Raw genomic sequence first — 21,830 nt, 5'->3', positions numbered from 1 at the left:
AAAAAAAAAGAAAAAAAAAACAATTGGATAACGAATATTTTTTCTTAGAGTGGGTTTTGGGGGCCAATAGCCTGTCGTTTGACGGGAGAGAGGAATCTTCTCTCATTTTATCCTCAACTAAGATTACTGGTATTTTTCTTTTTGTGACTTTTCCCCAACATCCACACAAAGTGCAAGGATTTTAGTAGCTGATATGCAAAATCCGGAGGATTTGGGGGCCGCAGCACCAGATGGCACTTTCGCCGCTGCGTCATCACCTTCTGGAGTTGATGCGAAGGAATACATTGCTGTAGGGACATCCTTGCATCCTTCTTCTACTGTTGATCATAGTGGTGCCTCCACATCACAGAATGAAGGAGAGCTTGGGCAGGTTGATATTGAAGTACCTGCTGCCACCGTTGATGCAGGCATTGAAGAGCATTTTCGTGTTGACGAGCACTTCTCTGGTATTGTGGAGAATACACACATTACACTGAGAGACCAGAGTCTGCAAGGACGACAACCCCAGGAAAAAGGAGCAGAAGAGAATGGTGATAAGGATCACCAACCAATCAGTGCTATTGCTACTACTACTATTAGTGATAATGAAGAAGACGAAGAGGAAGAAATGGAAGGAGAAGGTTCTAGCAAAGAAGAAGAAGAGGAAGAGAACGTAGAAGAGCAAGAAGAAGATGCAGAAGAGGAAGAAGAGGAAGAGGAGGAGGGAGAGGATGCAGAAGAAGAGGAGGAAGAAGAAGGCGGAGATGGCTATGGATTTGAACCGCCTGTTGGGGGTAATAAGGGACCTACTGCAACAAGGGATGTTTTCATCATTCATGGTAAAAAGTACACATCATCAGCCATCATACATAACGCTGGTTTCATAGCGGCGCAGAAGAAATTACGCGGAAATCCCAAGGCAACTTTTACCATGTGTCCATTATTGAGAACACATAATATCATGAAATGTCGTCAATTACATTTAACTAACCGTGCGGTGATGATTGGGGAATGCTACGTGCGTTTCAACATGTTGGTTGACAACCCAGCGAGGCAAAAACTCCTTACTAGTCCCACCACAATGGCTCAGACCGAGTTTTGTACTGATGTAAGCACCACACACGATGCTTCTACTTGTTCTGCATTCCACCTTCTTCCAGGTGTCTTTTTTGTTGGTAGACCTGAACTAAAAGTGGGTTACTTCGAAGGCGAGCTTCATGAGAATGTTGCGTTACGACGACTGAAGGGAGGAGTAGAAACTTGTGGCCGTTGGTGCAAAAATCGCCGTTCCCACGTTGTGGTGACATGTAACTTTGTTCACTATAATCGAGGAACCGCCTACACGGAGGTGCCACGGGAACCCTCAAAGCCACTTGCGTTAATACCAAACCTGCGACCACGAGCACCACGTATTGTTTCTAGTGGAAATGACAGCAGAAATAATAAACCACATAACCGTGGTAGAGGCGGTGGTGGGCGTGGACGGGGTGGTGGTAGAAGAGGACGCGGTTCACAAAGCAGAAATATCGGTGCTGGTGGTGGTAGAAATAGTCAGAAATATGGTTCAGGTGCATCTGTTTCTGAGTACATGGGTGGTATCGACAGTTCTACACCGTTTCTGCAACCCAGCATTCCTGTTTCAGAAGAGAAGGGTCATGAACAAAAGGAACGATTCTTGAATATTATGCTTCTTCTGTTGGGTGTCATCGTGGCGACGCTCGCATACTTGTTGAATGCATGAGGATTTGTAAAATCTAAAATGCAAGATTTTGCATCTTGATATGTGGTTCACGTTTAAATCGTCGAAAACGGCGAACGTGTTTTTTTTTTATTTTGCTTGTGATACGTTAGTGAGAGAAAACAAAGGAGGAGTACAGAAATAAATAAAAAAAACAAACGCATTATTATTGGTTATTATTCATTTTTCTGGAACCAACTTCCTTGCGATGGAAGGTTTTAGGTAACTATAGCTCCAAGGGTAAGGTTTCTGAGTTATTTCAGATTCATCGTAGAGTAGGAATGAGTTGTAACCCTTGAGTAGTCTGTTATTTTCTCGTAATTGTTTTTTTTTTGAACTTAACAACTTCAAATATATTTCATTTTTTTTCTGTATTCTGGGCAGTCCGTCCTCTAATAAAGCATGGACGCTCTTTCTGCGTGCGGAAGAAAATTGCAGCAAAAAAGAAGAGGAAGTGATTTTCAAGTTTCCTCCGCCACTGCTTTTATTCTTTTTCTTCCAGGTTTAAATTGTCTATTTATTGAGTTGTATCATTTCTCTCTTTTTTTATTTGTGTTATTGTTGTTGAGGTAAGAAGAAACAAAAAAAGGAGAAGGAACAAGAAAAAAGAAGAAACGCTCTGCAGTGACTGTTTACGTACCGTATAAATAAGAATACGAGGAAAAGGCATAAAGAAAAACGGAAGGACAAGCTAGTAATAATTTCTCATGTTCACTGGAGTGGCTCATGGGTTCAATTCGCGCCAGGGCACCATCTCTGTTCTCGTCGCAGCAGTTGGTTCAACAGTACTCACATTGGCAGTATACACTTGGTGGAAGAAACACTCTGAAGCAGAAGAGGACGATGGAATGTTTGACGTCAAGAATTCTATCTTATTTGATCCTGATGTAAAATTCCCTGAAAAAACAGCAGTAGGTCCCGTGAGTTATGGTCCAGGGACCCCTGACGAAGGGGCTGTTTCCACAGAAGAACGTGACAATGCACTGAACTTGGCGCGGAAGATGTTATCTCAGCTGCAAGGTGTGAAGTATGATGTTGAAGAAAAGGCAGAAGCAGAGGATGGATCAGATTCTGAGGAGACGAATGTATCGCTTAATTATCACATTGCAACAGAGTTGGAGAAGGAGGCACGTGACAGCCTAGTAGAGGCGGTGGTGCAAAGCGAAGTGCTGAAAGTTGAGGGTCAAGGAAAGATGCTTAAACCGGAAGATTACGTGGATGTCTTACATAGAGCAGTGGAGTATCTTGATATCTCGAATGAGCGGGAGAAACTTCGACAGCGTCGTGCAGTGATACACAATAACGGATCACGCGATGAACGCTTTCCATGGGGTGGTAACGGCAATGGGATGGCACGAATGATGGAACAGCGTAAAAACATTGATGCGGCCTATGCAGAGTCTTTTGGTCAAGGAGTAGAGATTGATCACCGACTACGTGAAACTACCACAAACAATTATGACATAGAAGAACGTTTTGAGATGAACTGGGAAGGTGATGGTGATGATGATGATGCTGCTGAGGCAGACCTAATGGCTTATCTTGATGAGGATGATCAGGCTGGTTATGGTAGTATGATGGATGCCCGTATGGCAGCGATGCTGGGTATGGATATACGAATGTTAGGAGCTGACGGTGTTATGTATGACGATGACGGCGAGTATAATGATGATGATGAGGAATATGAAGAGGACGAGATGGATGCGGCGGTTGAAAAGGCGGGGTTTGAGCGTATGCTGCTCGATAAACTTTACCAACTGGCAGAGAGTATGGGGAAAGATGGTGTCACAACAAGTACCACAAGGAATTCTGAGAAGACTCCACAAGAATTGACCACTATGGTGGAGGAAAACAACATAACTGAAGACGGGATGGATGAGGTACAGGTCGATAATAATAATAACGATGATGATGATGAGTGGGAAACGGAAAGTGATGAAGAAGATGATGACGCGGCTGATGCTGAGGGGTAATGACTACAGAATGTGGTATGGAGATAGTGGTGTTTCGGGTAAAATACACAGGTGAACAGAATAGAGTAAACAGAATACACCGAGTGAAACCTAAGAAAGGTATTAATTGAATGGAGGGGAATGGGATTGAAAACTCTTGGCGACCAGTAAATTAAGGAAAAAAAAAGAGGATCCCGCCCCCCTTCCAAAAAAAAACAAAAAAAAACATTGAAAGTTAAGGAAATCTGAGGTCCTCATTTCCTTTTTCCTCTTACTTCTATTCCTCTAAGTGTATACTATCATCATACAGCAACATGTTTGTTTTGTTTTATTTTTTTTCTGCTTCTTGTCTTCGTCTTGACCGGGATGTCATTATCAGAGCATTAAAAACGAAAAATAAAAAAAAACAACAGCGACAACTCAAAAAATGTCGAATTCTTTTGATGAAACTTCAGTGTTCAGCTCAGCTGTTCCTGTTGTACATCCTCTTGATGCTGAGCTGAAAAAGCTTGAAGATGCTGCTGCTACTCTTTCGCGCGAGTTCGGCACCTTAGTTGAATCTTACAAGGACCACACGGTTCAGGCACAGTGCGCAACAATACAAAGTAGCGAAGCCCTACTGAAGAGCACTGTTTTCTTTGAGGAGCAAATGCGTAGTGCCATAGTTTCAGCAAATAGGGTGCTGGATGGCATGGTTGGAATGTCTGCAGCAGTTACAGGCCTGGAAAACCTTCTTGGCGATGTACGAAAGGTTGCCCAAGATTTGACGCTGGTCGAAAATGCCCTTCTGGCAGCAGAGAAGAAAAGCACTGAATCAGCATGATCTTTCAGAAGAATGAGACGGGTAATAGCTACAGACGTTATACATAGGTGTATGTGTATGTATGTGTTGCTTGACGACTGTTAATGTGCAGGTGGTATTTACCACCTGTAAAGAATGAGAGAGGGAGCGAGTTTGTGTTGGACAGAGAGTAAAATAATAAGGTCTTGATAGAGGTGTTTTCTCTTGTTTTCTTTCCCTTAACAAATAATATGCCTCTTTTTTTTTTCTTTATCTCAACGAATTGAATTTTTTATTCCTTTTTTTTCTTACTTTTCTTCATGGGGATACAACTAGATTTGATTCTTTCAATCTCTGTCATATGATAGAACCTCTTCAGGATGCCTATGTTGATTACTTGGGAGGCTTGTTAGTTCACAGCGATGTTGACTTTTCCAGCGTTAGGGAAACGCTTGTTTTACTAGGATTTGATGGAAATACTATAGATGACATATTAGGTGAGAATCTTCATAGATGTTCAACTAGTTCTTCCTCCATGTCTTCAGAAGCCCAACGACATAGTTTAAGTCGATCTTCAACAATAAACTCAGGTGAACCTGTGTTATCAGAACAGAGAAAAAAGAAGAGAGGGTCTTCACAGGAGCAGGAGCCGCAGCGAGAAGAACACATATCATATAAAGTACGCAGTAAAGAAGGGTATGAAGAAACACATCCTTGTGGTCTCCCTACTCTCTCTGCATCACCTATAACTGGAAGTACAATATCGCCATCATGCGAGCCAGATTCACCATATCAGAGACCTGCTGAAGTGAATGCTGAGCGGGAAGGATTGCTGGTTTCTTCAAAGAGGTCATGGAAGGAAGCAATTACAACACCTGAACGACGTGCTCGTTACCGTGAACACCTGTATGCACTAGAGGAACTCCTCGGTGTTGTTTGGTCTCCAATTCCTGGAAATGACAATAAAGTTGATGGGGTGCCTTTAGAAGTTCGAAGCTTCGTGTGCCGAAACCGTCTAGAAAAAATGTTATTAAGAAGAAATAGAGTGGATAATACATTCCCACTACAACCGAAGCAAAAGCGAAATGTGCCAAGACCGGTGCAACCTATCATCTCACATAAAGTACCAAAGACTCAGGTTCGAAGTCACAGTCGCAATGACTACTGGAACGATGATCCCATGCATTTTAGGACCAGTAAACCTCCCAAGTGTGTGCAGAGTGAAAATAAAGTGTGCGTCACTCACCATCAGCGTCAATGCGAGTTATGTGCGAGTCTTGAGTACGGATTCCTCTCCAGTCACTCCAGAAGACGTCCGTTGCAACATCAAGATACACCTGTGGCGGTTGGAAATACATGTGGTGTAAAGATGCAGCCACGTGCCGTGAATTGTTTGGGAAGGGGGCGGATTAACAAAAAGGCTCTTGTAACAACTTTACCTTATCGAGAAGATCGTGTTAAAGTGGCAAAAGCTTACCGTGATGAATGGAACGCTGTTGGTTTTTTGACGGAGCGTGAAAATATGCCATGGTGGACAAACCGTAATTAAAGGTATGGTTGAGCCTTGTCATTGATATCTGCACTTATTTATAGACTAATCAGAGAGCTGCCCTAATGAGAGATGAGGCAGGAGATTCATAGAGTTGGTTTTTTTATTTCTTTATTAATTCATTGATTCATTTTTTTAAATTCATTTGTGTTTATTTTGCCAATGCTTTCATTTCTACTTTGTGTGCTGTCTTTTTCCATCTGTTATCTTGATACTGACGGAACACAGATCACTCTGCACTATGCCCTATTTTTCTTCTTGTGTTTGATTGTAAAGGGAATGTTTGGCGTTGGACAGGCATCCACGGGAACAGGTTTTGCAGCTGCCCCTGCAGCACCACTCGGCAAAACTGCTTCTGGTTTCGGTATAAACCCTGGAACCACTGGTGGGTTTGGTGCAAATACAGCGGGAACTACTGGTGGGTTTGGTGGACTCGGTACTACCTCGACAATTGGGGGACAGACGCAGTTGCCACCGTATAAGGGTATCAAGGGTCCAGGATTCTCTACGGATTGGGCACGAAGTGTGAATTTCTCAACTCTTCGTGATGATGTGTTGTTTGAGGACTTGCCCCTCCCACTGCAGCAGCACCTTCTGGAGCTACACAGTTTTATTCAGGCAGAACAGGACGCCAAACGTTTCCTGGAAGGTTTCTTGACGGACTCTTTGGGATCAAGTGGTGCTGAGGGAGTCACCAGCTACAGAGAACTTCTAAAAAAACTCGCTAAACTCACAGTTGGAGAAAACGCCGTGGACGCCATTCGTGTGGACTGTTTTGAACGAGAGGTTTCTGCTCAGCACCTCGGTCAGCTTTTGGAGAAGTGCGAAGAAGAAGTCACTCAATACTCAAGAAATGTTTGGGAGCCACTGTCAGACCAAGACTTTACACAACGACGCCTTGGGAATCGATCAGAACCACCATCTGAACCATTTCAACGTTGCCTCCGTGATATTCAGGTTCGTATGGAGGAGATTTCAGTAGCAGTGAGAGAACTGGAACTTGCTGTGTTGCCTAACGGACAACAACAAAGGCGTGTAACATCAACCGACAACAATGCAGCTAACAATACCACCACAGAGACTTCCCCCTCAACCGCATTGTTTTCGCGGTACTCTGTTGGGCCAGGGACACTTGAAGTCTCTCCTGATTTAAGATGTGCAGTGTCTTCTCATCCAATTCTCCAGATGAACACAACTCTTAGCAATGAGTTAACAACACTTTTAAATTTGGCTGCATGGACCTCTCGGTTGCATGCGAGAGCTGATGCTGCTCGTGATCTCTTTGCTCATTTATATGGAGCATCCGAAGCTGAGGTTTTACTTGCGCAGAAACATCAGCAGTCTCCCACCGGACCAAAAAGGCCCTTTTCGCTACATACAAAAACTTCTCCATCATCCTTTTCAGATGTTGAATACAAAACAATTGGGGATATCCATAGGCGTTCTATTGGTCTGGACCCTTTGGGAGCTCTTGGAAATGGAGACCGTAAGATGCAATACGATGTGCTGCTTGAGCGTCAACATCAAGGAACAGCACCAAAGACTTTTTCTACAACTAACGTTGGATCTGGCGCCCCTACAACGTCTTCAGGGACAACTGCAGCTGGATCTGCTCCTGCTTCTTCTGCTGTTGGTGCTGGTGGTCTTCTTAATGCTAATGCTGGTGCCAATGCTAGTGCGACACCAGCTGCTTCCACCGGTTTTGGCTTACCTGCGTCATCCACAGCTGGAAGCGGTGGTGCGCCTGCCGTTGGTGGTTTCTCTAACCCAGCTGGTTCCGGTTTCTCTTCAAATAAAAAGGGTCGCACATGAAGACTTGTAGCAGATAGAAAACAAAGAAAAAAAGCAGAGATATCTATTTCTCATTCTTTCTCGCTCTTTCTCTATTATATATAAAAAAAGGAAAGCACACCATAACCGAGATATGTTGCAGGAGGTATATATATATCTTTATCTATATGTGTGCGTATTTTTGTGTATGCGTGCGTGTGATATTGATTTTATTTCCCTTTTTTTGTTTATTCTCTCCTGATTTTTCTGGTTATTCAGTTTCTGGTATATATATTTGCCTTCTTTTTTTTATTGTATGTTTTTTAATTGTTTTTTTATTGTTCCTCTTTTAGTAGCCGCTTTGAGAAGCGGAAGAACGATGGTGCGCCGGCCCTTTTCTCAAAATCAACTCTGGCTTCAAAGGAGCAAAAGTTTAATTGCGAAAAGTCTTAACCGCTTTGAAAATGACCTCCCACTTGTTGTTGGATCATCATCATCATTAGAGTCTCCTGCAGGGGCATACAAAACAACAAATCGCTCTACGTATTCTGTGCTTCGAAGTCGTAACACCCCACCGGGTGTATGTGCACAGAATCTTATCACTTCTTCTGATGCCGCACCTTTAACAGCTCAAACAAGCATGGTTAAATGCTGCTGCGCCGCTTTGATATATCGTTCCTCAGAAAAGTTAGTCTCATCCACACCAGAAAAGGATCGTGAACGGGATGACTTTGTTTTCGCACTAAAGCTCGCTTCTGTGGAACAGCCACTGCGTGACTTAGTGGGTGAGGAACGGTATGTGGCATTAGTTGGATCTGCACTATCGCAGGCACAACAAGTTGGACTTTGTCAAGAGCTTCCACAACTGGATGAGGGTTCATGGGTGGTGCGTCTCTTGTTAACCCCTGAAGAAGATAATCGTGTGAAGTGGTTAAGGGAAGATGGGGTGCTTTCATCTAGTACTTTTGCTCGAGTGCCTTCCTTCAAGGCATTGTATGTGGCCCATCACGCTAGTGGTACATTACCTCATGATGTGCGGCAATTTGAGAACATTGAAGAACGTATGAAGGAAAATAAGGTAGAATGGAATATGTGTGATGCCGCTGTTGCTTGTACATTTGCTGTGAAAAATAAAAATCTCCGACCGTATTTTTGTCACGTTGTACAGAATAGATTACTACATAATGGAAATGAAGAGTCTAAAAATACAGAGACTACCATAGTATCTGAAGTGGGATTCCAGCATGTGCTTGGAGCTCTACTTCTTCTACAATGTCTTAGAGATTTACACTCTGAAGCAGAGCTGGCAGGTGGTCACTTGACAAACCCTCCAACTTATTTATTTGCAGTAGCTACTCAACTTTTTTCTCTAGTCGAATCATTACCTTCAAGCGATATGACTTATATTCTAGAAATTTTATCGAAAAGTTGTCGTACGAGTGCTCTTTCATTGGCCAATATGTGTATAGTTCCATCGGAGAGTCCACTATTACCAACATTTACACTCTGGTTATTGAAAGAAGCACCTAATACTGTTACTTGTCATCATCATTTTCGTCGTATGGTATTACGGAGCCAGACAGAAGCAAAATATTTATTAGAGCATAGTGGACTTCTTTCAACTAAATCTATTGATCTTCAGGTAATGGATACTGTATTACTGCCTCTTCTTGATGGATGTGGGCATGAGGAATTTTTTTACCTCATTATTCGTGAGGTGCTTACTGGAATGGAGGAGCGACTGCGTCGTGATCCCCAATCCTTCACAGCGAATGATATTCGTTATATCGCCTTGCTTGGCGCCCGCTTGTTTGATATGCAACCACAAGATCGTCTTCAGGCACATAATCATCATGCCGCCGGGAGTGTCTTTGATGCGACAGCACGTGAGCAGATGGAGGAATTACGTGTGATGGATGGTAGTCCATGGGCGTTAGTGGCACTCTCGTATAATTGTTTAAAGGAGATTCTAATGGCAATTGCTAGAGACCATAGACAATTAAAGAAACAAGTGCAGGCGCAGATGCGGAATATTGTAGAGGCTGTCACTGCAGATACACCCAGTAATAGTAATAGTAATAGTAATAGTAGTAGTAATGATACTAGTAGTGGTAGTGTACAATCAAAAACAACAACAACTATAGGGACGGTAGGAGTCAAGTCTTTTTGCGGAGATGACCAGAAGGGTTTCACACATCCTTCACAGAATTCTAGTCCTAATACAGAGACTCACGTAAATTCACCAACAGCTATCGCCTCGGCCAGAGAGAGCAATTCTAACACCGTTAACAGCGACAATAATAACAAGAAGAGTGATGGTAATAATAATAATAATAATAATACTAGCAGCATGGGGAATAGTTACGAAACCGAGGCTGTACCGCTGCACGCAGCAGCACCTCCTTCACTACGTCAACGTTTTGTTGCATTTATTGAAGAGTTAGTAAAAGCTCTTGTAGATGAGAATGGGACTAGGGGACAGAATTCTTTGGTTGTCAGTAATGAACTCTTTGCATTTGTAAACCAGCATGTACCTGTACCTAACATCCACGATGAATACCGCCGTAAGATATTTCTTCTAGTAAACGTTGCTCCTGACAAAGGTTCTGTGAAGACTAACAACAGCGGAAACACTACCAATAATATGAATAACATTGATGGTAACGATACAAAAGAGACAGAAGATGAAATTCCAGCGGAACTTCGTCTATTAGTTACATCTCTTCCATTAACCCTTTCACCATGGGCAAGTGTTATGATTTTACGTGAAGTGTTAAGTGAATCGGCAGGTAATAATCCTAGGTATACTTATGTACTTAATGCAGCAATTGATTTACAGCTTCCCATTTCTACTACACGATCAAGGATAGCGACAACCCTTAATATGTGGCGATTTTTAACTTCACAAGCTGAAAAACTTACTGTTCGTGAAAGACTAAGTATGAAACAGCGCTGTGTTCTCAATTTACCCCTTGCCTATATTATGTCTTCCTATTGGTCTCTCTTAACATGGACGGCGTTACTGACAATTTTTGGACTAAATGTTGTTGGTTTAGACTTTGAATCTCAATACGTTGCCACCCGTCTCTTTCAGGAGTTTGCCCCATCAGATGATGTTCTACCACCCGTAAAGGATGAGTGGAATATAGAAGGGGCGAAGGAATTGGTATCTATTTATCTAGAAGACCCTGAATTGGGTATTGAAGATGGTGAACCGCATAAGCAAATGAAGAAGAAACGATCTCGAACTTCTTCTGAAGTATTACTCTCATCTGCTTCGTACATTTTTCTTGGAACCGATGATCAGCGTCGTCCTATGACTCTCATTCAAATTAGTAGTGCGGCGAATATGACAGCTGCAGAACGGGCAGTTGAAGAGTGTGTCTGTGCTTCAGCTGTGCTTCGGGAGTTATCACGAGAATTACCATTTCCATTTTATCTCCCAATTGAACAGCAACTTTCTGTGGAACTTATCGTTTCCAGAATTGCAGAACGTATCCGACGTGTTTCGTTTAATAATGCCTGGTTTGTCAGTCGTATGATATTTCGAACATTTCCATTGGGTAGGTATCACACTGAACATGGTCTGGTTTCTCACACATGTACACAGGCTAATTTGATCCGTCGGCGTATGACGTTTCTTCTTTATGTGCATCAAAGTGTCGCATTAACCCCACAATTGCTCTCTCGTCTTCATGATACTGTACTTGCACAGAGTGGGAATCTTGTTGTTGTCGCACATGAAGATAGTTTAATGCGAGGAGGAACAAATGCGGATGCGGTGCGGTCCTTAACAGAAAATGGCGTCTTTCAAAACATTTCGTACAGTAAGAAATGGGCAAAAACGGGAGAAACAGGATCACCTGCTGACGACATGGTAGGACCACGACTACCCACGACACTAGAAAAGTTTTATGGTAAAGTGTCAAAGTTATGGAGTGATTTTAATAGAGAAATTGTAGCGGGAACGCATACGCTTACTCGAAAACTGAAGAGATGCTATGCCTAAAACGAAAAAAAAAGGGGAAATAGAGCATGGGTTGAAGCTTTCATTTATGTTTTTTTGGTTAAGGTGTTCTTTAATTCTTATTCTTATTTGTTTTTCCTTTTCTTTTTTCTGGAGCTATAGTGTGAGGGACTGTGTTTCCGTGTGTGTTTGTGTGTGGAGATGTTTGATACTTATATTGCATAACGGTAGACAGATATTGCGTTTGGTCATTTGCGAACACCAGTGGCACTGACAGTATTAACGTAGTTTGTTGGATATCTGTGGTGTGTGTTTGTGTTTGTGTTTGTGTTTTTAGTTGTATTTGGTTTTTATTGGCAATCATATCTTCTTGCGATGTGAGACTAATCTCATTTTTATATTTGCCATGTTTATTGGCTTATGCTGATCTTTGTTATATTCTAGAAATCCCTATACTCTCTCACTCTGTGTGTTTGTGTGTACATGAACGTGCAATTGAAGAACTTCCATCATATTATCATTTCTGTAATATCTCTTTTTTTCTTTTCTTTTAGAGTATTTCCCACTCTCACTCTTGTTTATATTTCTATTTTTATGTTTCTTCTTCTTTGTGTTTACTGTGTGGGAGTGATAGGTTTATAGAGAAATACAAGACACAAAACAGAACATAACGAATATAGACATATAAATACATAAACAAAGAAATAACGAAAGAAAAAAAAGAGGAAACAAATTATCGACAGAGATAAGGAACAAAAAAGAAGAAAAAGAACGAACAAAGAAAAGAGCTAAAAAGTTACCACAGAGATCGAACCAGGAACAACAACATCATTATATATATATATATATATATATATATATATATATATATATATATATATATAATAAAAAAGAAAAACAAAACAACAAAAATGGATTGCTGTTGTTTCATCTGCGTTTCCACCTCAAGCCTTGGCGTTGTGGAGAGTTGTGGGAAGTTCAATCGCCTCGCTGGGCCGGGCTGCAATTGTCTCATTCCCTGTGTGGAGTCGCTGCGGGGCCGCGTCACACTTAAACTCCGCTGCGCCCCCGTTGTGGTGGAAACAAAAACAAAAGACAACGCACTCGTCACCATCACCGCCTGTCTGCACTACCGCGCCCTCCTCGAGCGGGCCACGGACGCCTTTTATCGCTTCGCCAATCCCCGGGAGCAAATTGCGAGTTTTGCGGCGAATGTCATTCGCGGGGAGGTCCCAAAGTACACACTCGACGAGATTTTTCTCCTCTCCCGCAATATCAAGCAGGCGGTGGAGGAGGAGTTGAAGGAGCGGCTCACGCAGTACGGCTACACGCTGGAGGCCACACTCGTCACGCAGATTGAACCCACACGTGATCTGCAGGAGGCGATTGCACAAACACAACTCAACGCCTATAGACGCACCGCGGCGGAACACAAGGCGGAGTTGGATAAGATTGTGAAGATCAAAGAGTCGGAGGCGGAGTTTGAGGAAAAGCGACTGGCCGGTGTTGGACTCGCAGAGGAGCGTAGAGCCATTATGGATGGACTGCAGAGTAGCATTGAGTCTTTTGTGGATAACGTACCAGGCGTTAAGGCACGTGATGTGATGGATTTGCTGCTGATGACGCAGTACTTTGATGCACTGAAAGATATGGGAGGTTCAAACAAGAGTCAATTAGTACTCCTTCCTCCAGGGAACAGTCGATCACTCTTAACAGAGTTCATTGCGGCTCAAAGTCATGGAAAGGTTATGGAATAAGAATCGCTCTGTTAAATGCGTCTTGTGATGATCTTATTTATTTACCAGAAGATAAGTATTTTCTGCAGGATATTATGTGGTTCTATTTTTCCTTTCTTCTTTTGTATTGGTATTTCTTTCTTTTTCTTTTTTTTTTATTGGTGAATGCCTCCCACGAAATTTGAGATATTACCTTTTTTCTTATCCACCTATTTGAAAGAATAATACAAGGGTAGTTTTTGGAGAAAGTTTTTCTTTTTTTTTTCTCCTTATCATAGGATGAAGGGCGAATTTCTGTTCGTATTGTGGAGCGTAGCCAACTGTTTGTTTTTGCATTCCGTATGCTTCTTTTCTTTATTTCTCCCTCTTCTTTATTTTCACGGTATTCCGCATGAAATGACAGCGACAAGTAGCGAAAAAATAAAAAAAAACATAAAAGAGAAAAAATATCGAGAATTAACAACAATAGTGTATGGTATTTCAAGTCTTTTTTTTTCTCTCTTTCTTTTTATTTTGGTTCTCCGTTGTCATATCTGCGCACGACTCTTTCATCTTGCCTTCTATAACTGAGTCACTGTTACCCGCATCTCACCTGTTGGAATAGTATAAACATAAATGATATACGTAACTCTCCATGAATCTATTTTCTTTTGCTATATTTCTTTTTTTTTTGTTTTGTTTTTGCTTTACACGTTACCTTTTGATATATGGACAAAAAAAAAGGGAAAATTTCTCACCAAACAGATAATAGAAATCCGAACGATAAAGGGGAAAATAACGAAAAAACAGGCCAAAAACTAGACCGAACTCCCCCAAAAAGAACAACAACATCGACAGCAACAACCAACGAAAGCCGAAGAAAAAAAAAATAAGAAAAATAAAGCGAAAAAGAAAGAAAAAAAACTCGAAACAGACGGTGTTCAATCTCATCTATATCTATATATATATATAGAGAGAGAGAGAGGGAACGAAAGGACGCACAAAAAAAAGAGAGAAAGTAATGTCTCGGGGTTGTACAGTGCAAGAACTTGCCGAACGGGTGGGACAACCCGCCCCACTGACGGAAGAGGAATTAACCGCCTGGACTCAAGCGAGTGATGTTAGCCACGCTCAGACTTTCTATGGCTCTGATGTAGAGGGTGCACGGCGTTGTGTACAGTACATAGCTGATGTGCTCGTCACGAAGTATCTCAACAACCCGGATCGCACAGCCGTTCCGGTGGATCACAAGTCACGAGTCTGTCTGGTTCTGGGTAACTTTGCAATACACAAACCCGTACGCGATTGCGTCTTTGGGGTTCTTGATAAACTGGAAAAGGTATTTGAAGAGTCTATTGAGGAAGATGGATTGCTTCCCTTTAGGCCAGATCTCGGCCGAATGACAGAGCACGTCTCGGTGTTGCTTATGCGTATAACAGGGTATAAACTAAAAGCCGCTAATGTACTGGAATTTACGGATGGTAATGTACAGTTCTCTGTACAGCTGATGCTCGCCGTCCTGCTAAAGGAACCTCCATATGAGATGGCCCTTCGATGTAATTGTATATCCATTATTTTAGGATTTACACAACCACAGGCCTTTTTTGATTCTTCAAAAGTTATGGAGGAAACATCATGTCGAGAGTTTACAGAAAAAATTAATTTTATCTTAACCTTGATGCTTCGTCTAAAGGCTGTTCAAGTTCTTAGTGATGTCCTGATGGAGCAGATGGATGGGGTAGAGGTTGTACCACCATTATTGCATGTGGCCACATGTAATTCCATGCGTTGTATTATGAATATATTCCGTTTCTCTTCTTCCCACGCCACACAGTGGCGACAACATGTTCTTCTTTCTACTACCTTACTGGATCATCCTGTAATGAATTACCTCTTATTACAGTGTGCATCCTTGCAAAAGGTGTTGGAGGGGCCTAATCCAACTGTTAATATTGATATGGTGCGTGGTATATCTTTGGGATATAAATTTGCTTCTTTCTGCACATTCCGAGTGGATCGCTACGCTAGGGAACTTCGTCCATATTGCCCTTCTCTACACGATATGTTACAACTTTCAATTCGTCCTGTAATGCATGATAAGGCGATATCAACTTCCATCATGCGGGTCTATGTGGATATGTTTCACTTTATGGCTAACATAGATGCACTGGGAGGAGACGATGGTCTACCAATGGAGGATCTCCCTGCTGAACTGCGGAGTGATTCACTTAGAGCGAGTGTGGAGATGTTCCTACAACGCGAAGTGGCCGCTGGTGGATTATCATGTGTACAGGCATGGCACAACACCCTCAAGACGGCGGATCCCGATACACTTGTGGAGAGAGACTCCCCCACATTTGCCGTATTGCAGAAACTCTTTAACGAACTCGAGGCCCAATTGCTAGCGCGGCAAACAGCTGCAGCAGGACCCACAACTAGTGCTCCCACAACCACAACAACCAATGCGAATACGAATACGAATACTGGAGCTGCTAGTGGAAGTGGTGTTGGTGGTGGGAATAAACGATTCCTCGCAGAGACCCCACCACTGCGCACACGTCAACCAGAGACAAAAGTATCCATTGAGGATGCTGCTGCCCGTGTGGATGCCACACAACGTATTGCTGTGGTACGCCAAGATGATATTACAGGCACAGATCCAATGCTCTTGTGTGCATTGACGGGTAATGTCATGAAGGATCCTGTGATGTGTCCATGCGGTCACACCTTTGAACAGGAAGCCATTCTTGCGTGGATACAGCAGAGTGGCTCGATATGCCCAATTACTGGGAAACCACTGACGGCAGCGGCATTAAAGCCAAATAAGGATGTGGCAGCAATGATAATGAGGAAGGTGATTGAACAGAGTATGGCGGGATATAATCAGGAGAATGAGGCAGATCTCTACGACTTTTAACGAGCGCATATTTATACAATATAAATAGTCTTATATATATATATATATGTCTGTGTCCGTACATATCCATGTGGAGTTAGAGAGAACGAGAGACACACTTAGGCACATTAACACAAGTACACTTAGGAGGTACTTACCTATGACTATATGCGTCAAAGTGTATGTATCTTGAGGAGAGTATATACTGCAGTATTGCACTGCGTTAATGAAGCGGAATGGAGGTTGGGGAAGGAAAATACAATCTGGCGTTGAAAAGGAAGAATAACCAGTTAAATACACAAAAGGAAAAGAAAAAATAAAACAGGAAAAAAGAAAGAATGGAAGCATTTTTTATTTTATTTTTGTGGAGTAGGGAAAATAGTTGTTTTGAAAGAAATGAAATAGCAAAGAGGTACAGAGAGTTTTTGCAATGGGTTCAAGAGCTGGGTGAAGGGTGAGAGCGTATGTCAGAAACAGAAAAGGGAATAAATAGCAAACAAAAGAAGAAAGAAGAGAAAGGGAAGTAAGCCACAACAGTAAAACAGAACAAAAAGCAAAGTAAGACTGTTGTGGTTTGGTTTTCATCGTCTTGTTCTAAGAGAGGATAAAAGAATTCGTAAGAGAGTTAATGGAGAAAGCCGAGGGAAAGAAGTTAAGAAAAAAAGGTTATTATATACAATGGATGTAATTGCGATCAAACACAAAGTCGGTGGACGAGAAGAAAGTTTCATGTTCGGATGCAAAAGGTTCTGAAAGAGTCGGTGCAAGGTAACATGGTTAATTCATTTACACCTATTCACGGATAAAGCGGGAGAAAAAAGACAAGAGGAAAAAAAATATATATGAACGTATTTCTTCTTTTTTTGTTCCTTTCTTTTGCCTTACAGGGCTATCTTTAACAACAACAACAACAACAAGAATACCCACATTCCTTTTCTTAATATGTTTAAATGTGACCTTTTTTTTTTTCTACCGGTGTCAGTTTTTATTGAGCTTTGTTTTCTTTTCCTTGTTTTTTTTTCTACTGCGTTTCCTTTTTTATTTGATTATTTGGATCAACACCTCACACTTATACAATGGGGAAAAAATATGATTCCGCGTGTTTCTCCATGTAAGAATGTCTCCGTACGTGTTTGAGAACGGAAATTATTGTTGTGTGGACCGGTAGTGGCGGCAGTGCCATTTTTATTGTTGTTGTTATTGTTCTTCTTCTGGTGGTTATGGTCTTACCCCAACTACTATTACTGCCACTGGAAGAAAAAAAAAAAAGGAGCCATATCCCTTTTCTTTAACTCCGTCGTTTTTTTTCTTTTTTTTTCCTTTTTAGTTTTTATTCTCCCAACCCTTCTTGGGATATTGTATATATATACATATATATACATTAGTTGACGGCCTCTCGCATACCACGAATGGCGGCTGGGGATGTTGGTGGTAGTGGCGGTGTATTTAATGCAACACCGGAGGAATTTGTAAAAGCCACCGCAGACGTTACATCACGATTGCGAGATGCTGTGGATGTGGCTAAGAAAGATCCATCAAAGGAAATTGGAATAACCGCAGAGGAACTGCAGCAACGGCGTAAACTGGCAACTTCACCTCGTAATTTTGTGGGAGATGGAACAAATCGCCTCTTTGAGGTAAAGAGTTCGGCTAGAGCACAGCAGATCATGAACAAGGGTCTTCTTGATAAACAGCGGGAAATGCGTCAGAAGGAGGTGCTTAAGAAGATGGGTATTCTACGTAAGGTACAGGTGGGAATGTTTATTGTTGGTATTGGGTTTGTCTGGTGGATGGGGGTTGAGTTTCTGTTACCGCAGTACGCTGCCGTGCAGGAGCGAAATCGTATTCTGCAGATACGATACGAGCGAGCACAGATGAAACTTGAGGAGTATGAGAAACAAAAAACGTCAGGCGACTGAATAGCAGTTTATCAACGTGTGTGTGTTTTTTTTTTTGCTTTTTCTTTCTTTCTCTACATTGGGCATTGAGATGACATTGTCAGCGAAAAGAAGAAGAATAATGATGATGGAGAAAGTAATATAAGGTGATGAGCTGTGTGTGTTGGGGGTTTCTGTTTTTTTTTGTACATTTTTTTTTACTACTATTTCAAATACGCACGAAACAAAAAAAAAAGAAAAAAGAAACAAAGTAGCAAAGAAAGAGCGCAAAGAGGAGCCAATACGCAGAAAAAAAAGGGATAAAAAAGGGATAAAGAATGAATAAGCGGTCTTTGGTCCTTCAGGGACTTCTCATCGCACTCGTCGTATTGGGCGTTACCGCAGTGGAAGATGCGGTAAAAAGCGACGGGGCCACTCAGAAGGGGAAGCCCATTGCCTTTCAGGCAGAAGTAAGCAAGATGCTTGACATTCTCATCAATTCACTCTACACAAACCGCGCCGTGTTTTTGCGTGAGTTGATCTCTAATGGAAGTGATGCACTTGACAAGATTCGCTTGTTGTACCTCACTGCCCCCAAGGAGCCTGTGAACAAGGATGGTGTGGCCCCCACAATGGACATGCATGTATCTATTGATCAGCCCAACAAAACCCTCACAATACGTGATGGTGGTATTGGTATGACACGTGAGGAGTTGGAAAATCATCTTGGATCACTTGGTACATCCGGCACAAAGCGATTTATGGAACGGTTGAAGGAGTCAAAGGATTCAAGTCTTATTGGTCAGTTCGGTGTTGGATTCTATTCTGCTTTTCTCGTCGCCGATCGCGTTCGTGTGGCATCTAAGAGTGATGACAGCGATAAGCAGTGGGTGTGGGAATCTACCGGTGATGGACAGTACTACATTTACGAAGATGAGCGTGGGAATACGTTGGGGCGTGGTACAGAAATCACACTGGAGATGAAACCTGATGCATTGGAGTTCCTTAACAGTGATAACGTGAGACGTATTGTGCACCAGTACAGTGAGTTTGTACATTTTCCTATTCTTATGGAGAAGGGTGATACGTGGGAAGTGGTGAATGAGAATAAACCCATTTGGACACGCAAACCTTCAGATGTGACGGAAGAAGAATATGTAAAGTTCTACAAGGCTCTCACACGTGACTACCAACCTCCTATGTACTACTCTCACTTTACAGTTGAAGGTGAGGTGGAGTTTAGCTCTGTCCTCTTTATTCCTGAGGAGGCGACGCAAGATATCTTTATTAACAACGAGAACACACGTGATAATATAAAGTTATATGTACGTCGTATTTTTATCACAGATGAATTTCGTGAACTTCTTCCTCGTTACTTAAACTTTGTGCGTGGTGTTGTGGACAGCAATGATCTCCCTCTTAATGTCTCACGTGAGGTTCTTCAGGAAAGTCGTATCTTACGTGTGATAAAGAAGAAATTGGTACGCAAGGCTCTTGGAATGATTTCAGAGATTGCAGAGACTGATGCTCGTATCAAGGATGAGTTAAAGGATAAGCCCAAGGATGAAAACAGTACAGATAATAATGGTGGTATTAAAAATCCAAAAGAACCGATCTATCCAAAATTTTGGGAAAAATTCGGTAAGCATATTCGTCTTGGTATTCTTGAAGATGCAAATAATCGTGGTCGACTCGCCAAATTGCTCAGATACCCTTCTAGCAAGAGTAACGGTACCCTCATCAGTCTACAGGAGTATGCAGACCGTATGCAGTCTAATCAGAAGAGTATTTACTACCTTACCGGGGACTCTGTTCAGAAATTAAAGCAATCACCACACATGGAAGAGGCATTGCAGCGTGATGTTGAAGTAATATTCATGACAGACGCCATTGACGAGTATGTCGTGGGACAAATTCATGACTTTGCTAATAAAAAGCTTATTAACCTTGCTAAAGAAGGTGTTCAATTTGATGAACAAACAGACAGAGACAAGGCTATTGAAAAGAAGCGTACTGAGAAGTACCAGCCTCTATTGGATCGCCTCGCACGTATGTTCAGGCGTAGCGATGTGCGGAAAGTTATCCTGACAAAACGCCAATCTTCAGAGCCCTTTATTCTTTCCTCTCAGGAGGGTGAAATGACGCCACGTATGGTGAACATTATGAATCAGCAGGCCATCTCATCCATGCAGCCAATGCGTTACACACGTGTGTTGGAAATTAACTATCGACACCCACTTGTGCAGGATCTTCTTAAGCGATTTGTGGCGGACCCGAAGGATCAATTGGCTGTCGATGTTGCGTGGGTTCTCTTCGGCACGGCAAACCTGCAGGCGGAGTTCCCCATCACAGATCAGGCCATGTATGCTAAGCGGATGAACCGTCTGCTGCGTGGACGTGTTGGTCTTCCCACTGACGATTCCCTCTTGCCCCCAGATGATGATGAGTACGATATCTCAGATGTAAAACCCGACACGGCAGCTACCGATGATAATGTCTTGCTTCCCATTGAAAATGAAACCGATGAGTCATCGGCCCCACAAAACGAAGGATCATCTGAAGAAACAAAGGCAGAGCCAAATACAGCAAAAACAACTGCAGAAGGAAGCACAGGAGAAAAGGCGGCGAGTAAAGAGGAAGCAGGATCTCAAGATGCCGGTGATCTGTAGAAAATTTTAAGGGTTAAGAAAAAAAAAAAGGGAATGCGCCTATCAATTATTTGCAAACTGTGTTTTTATTTTCTGTTATTATTATTATTATTATTATTATTATTATTATTATTATTATTATTATTATTATTATTATTATTATTATTATTATTGTATGGAAATGAAATGTGACGGGTGTAGATATGTATGAAGAAGAAAGACGGCTAATGAAAGAAGAGGAAAGAAAGAAAAAAATGGAAGAGAAGAAGAATGAGTATGTGTTCCGGAATGCTTTGGTGTTTTTTTCTTGTTCACACGTATATATATATATATATATATATATATATATATGTATTTATATATAATGTAAACAATGGGCGCCACAAATTTTTCTTGTTGGACTAAATCAGTAGCATTTCTGACGGAACACGCATTCATGCATACGCATGGATGAATGAATGAATGAAGTGAGAATGAAAGTACACACAAACACAAACTCATAACAGAGCGAGAAGATTCTCATTCTACCTTCATCATTCTCCTTGATTCTCTCAACACCATTGTTTGAAACTATCAGCCGTTCGAAAAAACAAAAACAAAAAGGGGTTGAAGAACGTTTGAATTTATGAATGATGCAGATAGAAAATACTACTACTACTACTACTACTAATAATAATAATAATAATAATAATAATAATACGATAAAACTATTTGGTTTCTATGCCTGTTTGTAGTCATGTTCTCTTTTTTTCTCTTCCCGCTTTGTTTTTCTTTTTTTTTATTAATCACTGAATTTTTCTACAAAGTGAAGTGGTGGTAGTAAACTCACCTGGCTGCGTCGCCCCACCCACACAGCGAGAGAACGAACTAAAAAGGGAGTTTGGAGAGGAAGGAAGGAAATAGAACCCCCATCCTCTTCTCTTCTCTTCCCTAACACAAAGAACTCAAGAAGAATTAT

General features: G+C 41.8%; 10 protein-coding genes across 11 annotated transcripts; all 10 read left to right on the top strand.

The window, feature by feature from the left end:
* Nucleotides 1–193: 193 nt before the first annotated feature.
* Nucleotides 194–1,720, top strand: LSM04_005713 (uncharacterized protein; the record flags this gene model as incomplete). Its single annotated transcript, XM_067336069.1, has 1 exon — nt 194–1,720. One exon carries the CDS (start codon nt 194–196, stop codon nt 1,718–1,720), a length of 1,527 nt encoding a protein of 508 aa, XP_067192587.1.
* A 704-nt stretch (nt 1,721–2,424) lies between these two features.
* LSM04_005986 (uncharacterized protein) lies at nt 2,425–3,690 on the top strand (the record flags this gene model as incomplete). Its single annotated transcript, XM_067336068.1, has 1 exon — nt 2,425–3,690. One exon carries the CDS (start codon nt 2,425–2,427, stop codon nt 3,688–3,690), a length of 1,266 nt encoding a protein of 421 aa, XP_067192603.1.
* Nucleotides 3,691–4,096: 406 nt separating this feature from the next.
* LSM04_005167 (uncharacterized protein) lies at nt 4,097–4,492 on the top strand (the record flags this gene model as incomplete). Its single annotated transcript, XM_067336067.1, has 1 exon — nt 4,097–4,492. One exon carries the CDS (start codon nt 4,097–4,099, stop codon nt 4,490–4,492), a length of 396 nt encoding a protein of 131 aa, XP_067192564.1.
* Nucleotides 4,493–4,811: 319 nt separating this feature from the next.
* LSM04_005274 (uncharacterized protein) lies at nt 4,812–5,999 on the top strand (the record flags this gene model as incomplete). The annotated part of the gene is made up of 1 exon (XM_067336065.1): nt 4,812–5,999. One exon carries the CDS (start codon nt 4,812–4,814, stop codon nt 5,997–5,999), a length of 1,188 nt encoding a protein of 395 aa, XP_067192568.1.
* A 279-nt stretch (nt 6,000–6,278) lies between these two features.
* Nucleotides 6,279–7,811, top strand: LSM04_006823 (uncharacterized protein; the record flags this gene model as incomplete). The annotated part of the gene is made up of 1 exon (XM_067336064.1): nt 6,279–7,811. One exon carries the CDS (start codon nt 6,279–6,281, stop codon nt 7,809–7,811), a length of 1,533 nt encoding a protein of 510 aa, XP_067192658.1.
* A 337-nt stretch (nt 7,812–8,148) lies between these two features.
* On the top strand, nt 8,149–11,778 carry LSM04_006727 (uncharacterized protein; the record flags this gene model as incomplete). 2 transcript variants are annotated; one of them, XM_067336063.1, is made up of 1 exon in its annotated part: nt 8,149–11,778. In XM_067336063.1, the coding sequence occupies one exon, from the start codon at nt 8,149–8,151 to the stop codon at nt 11,776–11,778; it is 3,630 nt and encodes a 1,209-aa protein (XP_067192648.1). The 2 variants fall into 2 exon arrangements, with proteins under 2 accessions (XP_067192648.1, XP_067192647.1); XM_067336062.1 differs by having other exon boundaries at nt 10,996–11,778.
* Nucleotides 11,779–12,647: 869 nt separating this feature from the next.
* Nucleotides 12,648–13,493, top strand: LSM04_000578 (Band 7 domain; the record flags this gene model as incomplete). Its single annotated transcript, XM_067336061.1, has 1 exon — nt 12,648–13,493. One exon carries the CDS (start codon nt 12,648–12,650, stop codon nt 13,491–13,493), a length of 846 nt encoding a protein of 281 aa, XP_067192310.1.
* Nucleotides 13,494–14,472: 979 nt separating this feature from the next.
* LSM04_009060 (U box domain) lies at nt 14,473–16,368 on the top strand (the record flags this gene model as incomplete). Its single annotated transcript, XM_067336060.1, has 1 exon — nt 14,473–16,368. The coding sequence occupies one exon, from the start codon at nt 14,473–14,475 to the stop codon at nt 16,366–16,368; it is 1,896 nt and encodes a 631-aa protein (XP_067192779.1).
* A 1,388-nt stretch (nt 16,369–17,756) lies between these two features.
* LSM04_004886 (uncharacterized protein) lies at nt 17,757–18,266 on the top strand (the record flags this gene model as incomplete). Its single annotated transcript, XM_067336059.1, has 1 exon — nt 17,757–18,266. The coding sequence occupies one exon, from the start codon at nt 17,757–17,759 to the stop codon at nt 18,264–18,266; it is 510 nt and encodes a 169-aa protein (XP_067192555.1).
* Nucleotides 18,267–18,562: 296 nt separating this feature from the next.
* Nucleotides 18,563–20,893, top strand: LSM04_000337 (Histidine kinase/HSP90-like ATPase; the record flags this gene model as incomplete). Its single annotated transcript, XM_067336058.1, has 1 exon — nt 18,563–20,893. The coding sequence occupies one exon, from the start codon at nt 18,563–18,565 to the stop codon at nt 20,891–20,893; it is 2,331 nt and encodes a 776-aa protein (XP_067192291.1).
* Between the last annotated feature and the right edge of the window lie 937 nt (nt 20,894–21,830).

Source organism: Trypanosoma melophagium, assembly GCF_022059095.1.
Source record: "Trypanosoma melophagium isolate St. Kilda chromosome Unknown ctg2segment0, whole genome shotgun sequence".
Classification (NCBI taxonomy): domain Eukaryota; phylum Euglenozoa; class Kinetoplastea; order Trypanosomatida; family Trypanosomatidae; genus Trypanosoma; species Trypanosoma melophagium.
Note: the sequence above shows the minus strand (reverse complement) of the source record. Positions and strands in the feature narration are given on the sequence as shown.